We start from the raw sequence: 9848 nt of genomic DNA on the forward strand, positions 1-9848 counted from the left end.
TTCACCAACCTTTTTTTGGATCCTACTATGTGATGAGTGCTTTCAAGTACAGGATCACATCTCCTTTTCAAAAGAACCCTGTAAATCTCCACAGGAAAGACTCAACCTTCTTCCCTCAATAGCGCCTTTCTGCACTCCCCTTTGCAAAAACCTCTATAATCTCAGTAGGCCAAAAATTTTCTCTTTCCTTTTGGTGCATGGTCAATATCTTAACTTGGGAGTCCCTGCCACACACCACCTGACTGAACATGCCTGAACACCTGTACAGGTGACATTAGGCACGCTGAAAACCAGGAGTTCTACTGGGAAAAGTACACAGACGAGGCAACAGAAGGATGGTGAATTATTAATTTTTTTAATCAAATATAGCATGTAGGCCAAAGAACCAATCCTTGGCATCTCCATTCCTTATACCTCCTAGGACTCCAGAGGTACAGGAATTCAGACTCGGGATTTATAGATGTTTGCTACACAGTGATTTCCATGGTATTTCCTTCATCTACCCCTTAACAGGGAGGCTTTGGTTTTTGACTGCCTAGGTGTGCTCACTCATTGGCGTTTCTTTTCAGTGGCTAGTCTCAAATATGACGCCCCATTAAAATCCTACTGCAAATATCATAGTGGTTTCCAAAGCTTCTCCTACTTCAGGTTTACATGCTAAAAGCCAGTATGTTCTATGCCAAAGTAGACTCTACTCACAAGCCCATTTGTAAAATGCTTTGAGAGTGTGGTGAAGAAGCCCATCAGGGAATGACCGTGTACCTGAACTACACTGTTCAAAGAGAACTTCACCTAGAAGGGCTTGTTGCTATCAGAGAGATCCCATGGTGAGGGTCAGTCAGGAAATGCCTACCGGGAATTGGAATGCTCTAAGTCAGGGGGAAGGCCAGTGATTCTGGGCTGCACTGGGACCAGGGTGCAGTGCCCAGAGGAGGACGTGGTGAAGAGCTGATCAGTAGGTCAGTTTTCAGAGGTGGACAGGAGTGTACACTGGGGAAAACCCAGGGGAAGGGAGCTGTAATATGAGAAAGTGTGGGCACTGGACACATGTGCCAGCTACTGTGCAGAGGCAGCTCTCAGGGGCTAGGCGGCAACACCCTGGGTAAATGAATCCCACCAACAATTCCCAAATTGTGTTTGATTCTCATTTTCACCTTCCTTCTCTATACCTGCTTTTGGTACTTTAGCGACAAGGTCCTTCTTTTTTTTATCCTTTAAGAGGCATTATGGAGTAAGAAGAAGAGAAATGAATTAACAGACAGAATGTTGACCTCAGGTTGGGAGGAGTAGAATAGCATGGGCTCTAGAAGAATTCAGACCAGAAGTCCAGTTCCAACTGTGTCACATACTAGGCCTGTGAACTTGGGCACATTCTCAAGCTCTCTAAGCCTTATATTCTTCATCGTGAAATGGGCTTGATAAGCTCTGTCTTGTTTGTAGGACTATTGGAATCTATGTGTTGTATATATAAAGCCCCCAGCACAATGCATAGTGTGCATTGGGGCTTGAATGATTTGCAGTTATTCTATGATTATTTTGACCCCAGACACTAGCACCTTCCCCTCTGGGATTTGTTTATCCAGGAGATGTCAGGGAACATGCAGTGCTCTGGGACATGGAACACCAAATCAGCCAAAACTTCAGCTTAGCAATAAAACCTCAGAAAATCTTCCTTATTAGAAGATATATTATTTAATTTGGGTTTGGAGGAGCATTTCCCAACTGGATGCAACTCAGAGCTCCTAGAATTTGTGTCAAGGACTAACTCCTTTCTTCCCTCCCAGTTGTCCTTCCAGCAATCTTTCCCTATTTTCATTCATTCACCCCCTCCAAAAATATAGGCCTTGGTTAGAGCTTACCAAATTATATTGAACATAACTTACTTAAAATGTCCTTTGAGTGGTGTGGGCTCTGGATCTCCCAGCCCAGGACAGAGTGCCAGCCCAGTGGTTTCCAGGTATCTCACCTCAAGAAAGTATCATGCTTATTTCTCACAAACTCCTTGATATTTATAAAACACCTAATTCGTGCACTGTGTTCAACTGCACTTGGACAAGAACACAGGATATCTTCCATTCTTGTCCCAAGTGGGATCCTGTTTACCCATGAACCCAAAGTCACTGCTAAGAACAATTTTCCATTCCAGGCTTAAATCTCTCAACTCTGAGGCACACCATCTGAGGGTCTGACCCCTGCTCATCAGTCCCACAGCCTCATCTAGTGTACCATGCAGTTTAATTTACAATTACCTCCCACGGAAGGACTAGGAGTTTCCCAAGGCCTCAGCCTGCCATGTCTCTGGACAGTTACACTTGAATACCCTCATATGGATCACCCCATCCCCGCCTCCTGACTCCTTTTTACGCTTTCTTTTGGTATTAAAGGATACCCGCCATTGTCTTTACATAATTCCCGCTCTTAGACTCTACAATTTCTATAGGTGGGTAGTGAGTCTTGTTTATCTCAGCATCCCAGTACTAACACAGTGCTTTTGAAAGAGCAGATGTTGAATTACTGTTTGGGGAATAAATGAGCCAGTGTACATGGGTCTAATTTATTAAGATTTATTTCTCATATATTCTTAAATAAGCTAAGCAAATGCGTGTATATGTCATGTAATTTTACAGAATGACAGGTCAAAAGGGATAAGGAAAGCTAAGAACTGATGATCTTTTAGGACTTTTTCTTGATCCCAGTTGTTTCACTGCTGAGTCCTTTGACAGCTCCAAGGAAATGCTTGTTCAAATGTCATGTTATCTTTTCCAGATCACGAAATAAGATGGTCAGTTTCACAATTTGTTTTACAAACAAGCAAAAGTTGTACTCTTAAATTTTCATAACTAGCAATAAATGTAAGACGAATGTAATTCATAAAGTTAGATTCTGAAGCTAATGAATTTTTATATTAAAAGGAACAACATTTGAAAACTAACTCCCCCCAAAAGATAAACTTCCATGTTAACCATAAAGAAGAGGGACACAAAGATGTTATACGCTGTGTTTGCTACAGCCGCATCCCAGCCCTCCACTAATTAGAAGATTGCCCTCTTCAATGACAAAGTGAAGACTCTGTCTCAGACTTCACTAGGGGAGGGAGAAGCTGCTGGACTAGCACTGGAACTTGCTCTGGCCGTGGCAGTAGTGCCAGCCCTGGCTGCAACTCTGGCTTGGGCTCTCTCTGCTTCATCTCTCAAAGCTTCCTCATACTGGGTTGGGAAGCAAGTGGGGTCAGACCCATGGATCTTGGTCAAAAACTCCAGCAATTTCATCTTGCTGGTTTCAGCATGGGCTCTTGGACCCCACAGGAATTCATAGCGTGGAGGATCACTGTCAGGCACCTGTCGATACTCCAGGTACTTCTCCTGCACCAAATCTCTGGTGATGAACTCCCTGGGCTCCCCAAAAATGAAGTGCTTCCTCCCAGAATATAAGTCCATCATATTCAGCATTTCCCAGATCTCCTCCTCAGTGGCGTGATTGCCCTTCATGAAGATCACGCCCAGCATAATTATCAGGAGGCTGGTCTTGGGCACGCCCTCATCACCACTGAGACTCGCATCATAGGTGAGGTCCAGTTTGTTGACGAGGGCATAGCTGTGGCTAGTGGGGTCAACTTCCTTCACATCAATGCCAAAGACCAGCTCTATGCGCTCAGAGGCTCTCCTGAAGATCTCAAGGAAGTTATCCCTGTACTCTTTGATAACAACATCAATCATGTCTGCCTCTGTGATCAGCTCTTTCATTTGATACTTATGCAGCCAGAACTGCACCAACAAAGACACCTTCTCCTCTAGAGGGTCTGACAGCAAGTTCTCAGTGTCTGACAGGGACTCTGAAGAAGCTGAACTATCCTCCTCCTCTTGGCTGCTGGAGCTCTCATCTGACTGTGAAGAAGCTGAACTATCCTCTTCTTGGCTGCTGGATGAGGTGGCTGTGATGCCAGTGGAAGATGTATAGGTACTCTGAGGACTCTGGGGAGTACTGTGTGTCCCAGCAACCACAGCCTCCTCTAGGTTGCCAGGCACTAGAGGATGGGAGGAGGAGGGAAAGATCTCCTCCATAACCTCAGAGGCCTGTGCAGCCTCCAGGCCCTGGATCTCACTCTCATGGTGTTGTTCCTGTGTGCAACACTTAATTTCCTGACCCTGAGACATGCTCACTCTCGTCAGTGGTAGCAGGCAGGAATGTGGGCAGGAGGGTGGATGATAGGGAACCACAACCTAGGGAGAAAGGGAGGATGTGAGTAGCCTTATCTGGTAAACTCAACTGTGGTGACTCTGAGGAAGAATGCCTCCACCCATCTTTTCTGGGTAGTGCTCCAGAGCCTCACAGATCTCCTGTCCTGACGTATGAGATGCTGAAGGAGGAAGTGAGAAGGCTTTTCAGAGTTCAGCCAGTCAACTCAGCCCGAGGATTCCCAGAGCTGATAACAGGACAGGTGGGGTCAGGTTCTGTGGGATCCCTTCTGTTTTGAGGTGGGTGGTCCCCTCTGCCTTTGTTCAGAATCCTCTCTGTGACCCCAGGGAGTATCTGGGACTCCTCCCTCTACTGACCCAAGGATTATCACCTCATAAAGAGGCCTTCATCTCCTTGAGACACTCGAGTTAAAAAGAAGCAAGAGGGTGCCTCAGAGTGACAGCTCTTCTCAGAGCCTTTCAGCAAAGAAAGTCACAGGGGTGACAGATGCTGAAGGGAAGGAAGTGAGGGGGCCCTTCACGAGGCCATACCTGTCTGGGCCTCCCAGAAGTGACAGGAGAGCAGCTCTCGGGGCTCTGTTGCTCTGATGTGTGTGGTCCCCTCAATCCTGAGGGTCATGACTTTGACAGTGACAGAGACTGAGACACCTCTCTCTGTTAACTTTAGACAATAGCCCTCAGACTCTCATAGCCAGTCAGAAAGCACCAAAATCTGACAACTACTCTAGGGCCTACTTAGTCTGACAACAGGGGAAGGCTCTTTGGGGTCCCCACTGTTCTGGAGTGTGTGATGCCCCAGTCCTTACTCAGCATCTTACTTGATTCCTGGCAGGACCTGTGATTTCGCTCTCTGCTTACTTGAGGCTGCAACTCTCAGACCAATGTCCTCACCATCCTTATACTCCTCAGGCAAAAGTCAGGAGAAGTCACCCCTGGCTACCCCCTCCTCCTCCCAGGGCTGACAACAGCGTTCTGAGGGGCCTTCTCCATTCTGCACGAGAGATCTCCTAAGTCCTCACTCAGCATCTTACCTTGACTCCTGGCAGGGTCTAGGACTCCTCCCTCTGCTCACCTGAGGCAGCACTCCTTAGACTAGCCTTCACCTTCCTGCAAACTCAAGATAGAAGTCATAGGCAACTCAGTTTGACAGCTATTCCAGGGCCTCCCAGAGCTGACAGCACGCCCTTATCTAGCGGTCCCCTCTCTTGTGAAGTGGGTGGTCCCAACAGTCCCCACTCAGAGTCTTATGCTGAGAGTTGACAGGGCTTGCCATTCCCCCCTCTGCTGAACTGAGGCCTGCTCCCTCATAACAAGGTACTCACCACCCTCAGATTCTCTAGGCACAGTCAGTGGATGCTAATTCCAGCTACCCATGCCCAGCACCTTCCAGGGGTGACAACGAGGGTGGGGCTCTGTAGAGTCCCTTCCAGTATGGAGTGGATGTTCCCTCAATCTTCACTCAGCATCTTACCTTGACTCTGGTAGATGCTGGGACTCCTCCTTCTTTACCTCAGACCAAGGCCTTTACCTCCCTCAGACTCCTGAGACAGAAGTCAGCGGAAGCGACTTCTGACCATGTCTCCCCTCCCCCCTCCCGAAGGCTGACAGCAAAGCTCTTAGAGGCCCTCTCCACTCTGGAGGAGGGATCCTCTGAGTCCTCACTCAGCATCTTACCTTGACTCCCGGCAGGGTCTAGGACTTCTCTCTGATGAAATTAGGCCTCTTCCCTCAGAATAATACATTCACCATCCTCAGACTCTTGAGGCAGAAGTCAGGGGAAGCCACTCCCTGCCAACCCCCCTCCTCCCAGAGTTCACCAGGGAGTTTTGAGCACCCCCTCCCATCTGGGGTGGGTGGTCCCCCCAGTCCTCACTCAGAATCTTACCTTGCCTCCGGGAAGGATCTGAGATTCCTCTCTGCTCATCTGAGGAAACACTCCTGAAAACAGGCCTCACCTTCCTGCTAACAGAAGATAGAAGTCAGTCTGACAGTTATTCTGGGGGCTCCTGGGGCCGGAGCAGGGGCTGGGCTCTTACTTATGGAATCCCCTCTGTTCTGTCGTGGTGGTCATCTCATTCCCCATTCAGCATCTTATCTTGAAACTCAACAGCGCACGGGGCCTCCTCCCTCTACTGACTTGTGCCCACACCCCTCAGACCAAGGCCCCCACCACCCTCAGATTCCCGAGGCCCCGTCAGTGGACGCCTCAATCTAACAGTTATTCCGGGGGCTCCCCGGGATGACAAAAGGGGCGAGGCTTTACTCAGTGGGGCCCCCTCTATTCTGGGGTAGTTGGTTCCCTCATTCAATGTCCTCACCTTAACACTTGACCAGTCCTAGGACTCCTCCTTCCGTCGATGGAGGCACTACCTTTCAATACCGGACTTCACCCACAATACCCCGGAAGCGGAAGTGAAGGGACGTCCCTTCGGCTTCTACTCCCCGTCACACCCGCGACTTCTCTTGGCGTCCGGTTGCCCCCAAGGCCGAGAGCAGGAGTAAAGTTCTGTGGGGCTTCTTATATTTTGGAGTATTTAATCCCGTTCAGTGTCTTCACCCAGAGTCACTGCAGAACCAGGGATTCCTCCCTCCGCTGAACAGAACTTGTGCCTCGTACACCAAAGTCCTCACCACCGTCAGACTCTCGAGAGGCTGGAGTCAGAAGGAACCTCTGTCTGATAGTTATTCTGGGGTTTCCCACCTCTAACAGTGGTGGCAGAACTCTTGGAGCTCCCTCCGATCTGGAATCAGGGGTGCCCTCAGTTTCGACTCAGTGTCTTACCGGGGCCTTCCAAGACCCGGGACTCCTCCGTCTGCTAACCTGAGGTCTCACCTCCTCAACTCAAGGCTCTCACCATTTTTAGACTCCTGAGGCCAAAGTCAGGGGATGCCATTTCTAATCACCTCTGCTAGGAGTCTCCCAGGGTTGACAGCAGGGGCGAGGCTCTGTGCGGTCCCTCTCTTCTGGAGTGAGTGGTTCCCTTAGTCCTCGCTAAGGTTCCGTACCTTGATTCCAGGCTTTTTGATTAATTATTTCCTAGGTGATGCCACCTCCCTGCCAATCTCTATGCATTTGCCCCACTGCAACTCTCATAGAGATTTGAGTCCAAGTTCCAGGCTAGATGCTGTGTGGCGAAGCTACAACACAATGCATACAAAAGCTCACCTTCCCCTGGGGCGTCTTCTCCAGCCAGTTGGGAATCTTCTGTTCTAAAAGACTTACTTTCTACAGGGAAGACCCTTGTGTAGACACATTGTTAAGGCATCTTGCCACCTCATTGGAAACATTGTATCACTTGTTGTAATCATGAAGTGAAGGAGTTCTAAGAGTCACTATGGACCCATTAGGTTAATGTGTGTCTCCTGACTTCTGACTACTGGATAAAGAAATAGTAAAGCAGGACAGAATCTTAGAAATTGTCATTTTACTGATGAGGAGCCTGGAGCATAGGGAGGTGTTGAAGTGGTTTGCAAGTGATTTGTTACTGACCAGAGTTTAAATACTAAAGTGCTGCTCTATGACTATGTTCTCACTGTAAACGTTTCAAACAGTACAATCAAAACAAAATCCTCTCTTGCAGTTTCAATGCTGTCCATCACCTGCACCACCATATAATCTTATTATGAGTTAATTTTGTATGGATATAATTGTGCATTTGATTTACATAAATCAAATTTATGTAAATTACATGAATGTAATAATAAAGTACATATTATTTTGCTATTTGCTTTTTCCTCCAATTAATAATCCATCTTGAAGAGTGTTCCATATCAATCTTCAGAGTGGCCCTAAAGTTTGAAAAACAGATAATAGTATTTTATTATTATTTGCAAATTGAAATGTCTTCGATGATGTTCTATATATTGTCTATATTTCTAGACTTTATAAGCAATCTATATATAGATCTGCCATTTTTTCTTTTATTTAAAAAGTAAAATAGATGACTACCTCTATAATTAAAACTCTCATGCATATTGGTCTTCAAATAATTTCATGAATGGAAACAGTTTTGAGATATATAATTAGTGTGCTAGGTATTGCTCATGAGAATTAGTAAGCCATTCTTTCCACGGGTCATGAGAAAGGTGAGAAACATTAATTAAAAGGTCGAGTACTGCTATACTATCCTTTTCTGTCTTTTATAGACTTACCTCTCCATTTCCCTTTCTTGATCTGCAGCATCAGCCCACAAAGCTTTATCGCTCCCAGTGATGAAATACTCAGTAGTGTATTGTGAAGCATATGCAAAACATGATAACCTAACCCTGGTGTCCAATGGCCCAAAAGCTCCAATACAAGGTCCAGTGAGGGATTTTCCATTTGTTCTTTGAGAGTTTATGATTTTATTGCTATGCTGTTTTTGGGTAAAAGGGTTTCATCACCTGATCAATCTTGCTATGGAATCATTTTAAAGCCCTTTAGATTTATTTTGTTTATTTACATTCCTTTCCTGAGACTGGAATATGAGAGTAAGACAGAATCAATCTTTTATGCCTTCATTTCATTTCTTTTATCTACTCTCATGTACTATATTATTAGCATAAAACAGATTTAATTCTTCTAATTCTTACTTGTTTGGAGGTTTGAAGAAAGAGATTATTTATGGACTATGTGGAATTAATGCCAGCTAGAATTTTAATGCTTCCTTCTTCATTTTTTTGCAGTATTTGAGTCTATGCTATGTCTCATTTTAAAGCAAAGGTACTTTAAAATGGGTAAAATTCTGAATTATACTGTTTAATATGATGTACTTCAGTAGCATATTAAATACTTAAAATTGACAGTAAATCAAAAAGCAGAAATAGAAGTATTTTTTTCTTTAAATGTAGCAAGTGAATTTCTAATCACGGTTGTTTTCATTTCTTTTGTTTCTCAATTATTTTATTGAGGTCCTATTGGTTTATAACATTGTGTAATTTCAGGTGTCTGTTATTAATTATCAGTTTCTGCATAGACTGCATTGTGCACACCACCAGTAGTCTAATTTTTATCCATCACCATAGATATGTGCCCCTTTACCTTTTCATCCACCCACAACCCCCTTCCCCTCTGGTAACCACTAACCTGTTCTCTTTGTCCATGTGTTTGTTTATCTTCCACATATAATAAAATCACTCAGTGTTTGTCGTTCTCTGTCTGGCTTATTTCGCTTAACATCATGCCCTCAAGGTCCATCCATGTCGTTGCAAATGGGACAACTTTGTCTTTTATTATGGCTGAGTAGTATCCCATCATGTATATATATATGTGTATATATATATATGCCACATCTTCTTCATCCATTCATCCGTTGAGGGGCACTTGGGTTGCTTCCATATCTTGGCTACTGTGAATAATGCTGCAATGCACACAGGGGTGCATAAATGTCTTTGGACTGTTAATTTCAAGTCCTTTGGATAAATACACAGTAGTGGAATAGCTGGATCATATGGTGTTTCTATTTTTAATTGTTTGAGAAATCTTCATACTATTTTCCATAGTGGCTGCACCAGTTTGCATTCCCACCAGCAGTGTAAGAGGGTTCCCTTTTCTCCACATCCTCTCCAACACTTGTTGTTTTTTGTCTTGGTAATTATAGCCATTCTGATGTAAGGTGTAAGGGGATATCTCATTGTAGTTTTGATATGCATTTCTCTAATAATTAGCGATGT

General features: G+C 45.2%; 1 protein-coding gene across 1 annotated transcript; it reads right to left on the reverse strand.

Moving 5' to 3' along the window:
- Positions 1–3074: 3074 nt before the first annotated feature.
- On the reverse strand, positions 3075–4154 carry LOC124245508 (melanoma-associated antigen B16-like). Its single transcript, XM_046672889.1, has one exon. It carries the CDS (start codon positions 4152–4154, stop codon positions 3075–3077), a length of 1080 nt encoding a protein of 359 aa, XP_046528845.1.
- Between the last annotated feature and the right edge of the window lie 5694 nt (positions 4155–9848).

Source organism: Equus quagga, chromosome 10 (genome assembly GCF_021613505.1).
Source record: "Equus quagga isolate Etosha38 chromosome 10, UCLA_HA_Equagga_1.0, whole genome shotgun sequence".
Lineage (NCBI taxonomy): Eukaryota > Metazoa > Chordata > Mammalia > Perissodactyla > Equidae > Equus > Equus quagga.

Coding starts and splice junctions, on each gene's coding strand:
- LOC124245508 (XM_046672889.1), bottom strand. CDS start 4,154: ATGTCTCAGGGTCAGGAAATTAAGTGTTGCACACAGGAACAACACCAT.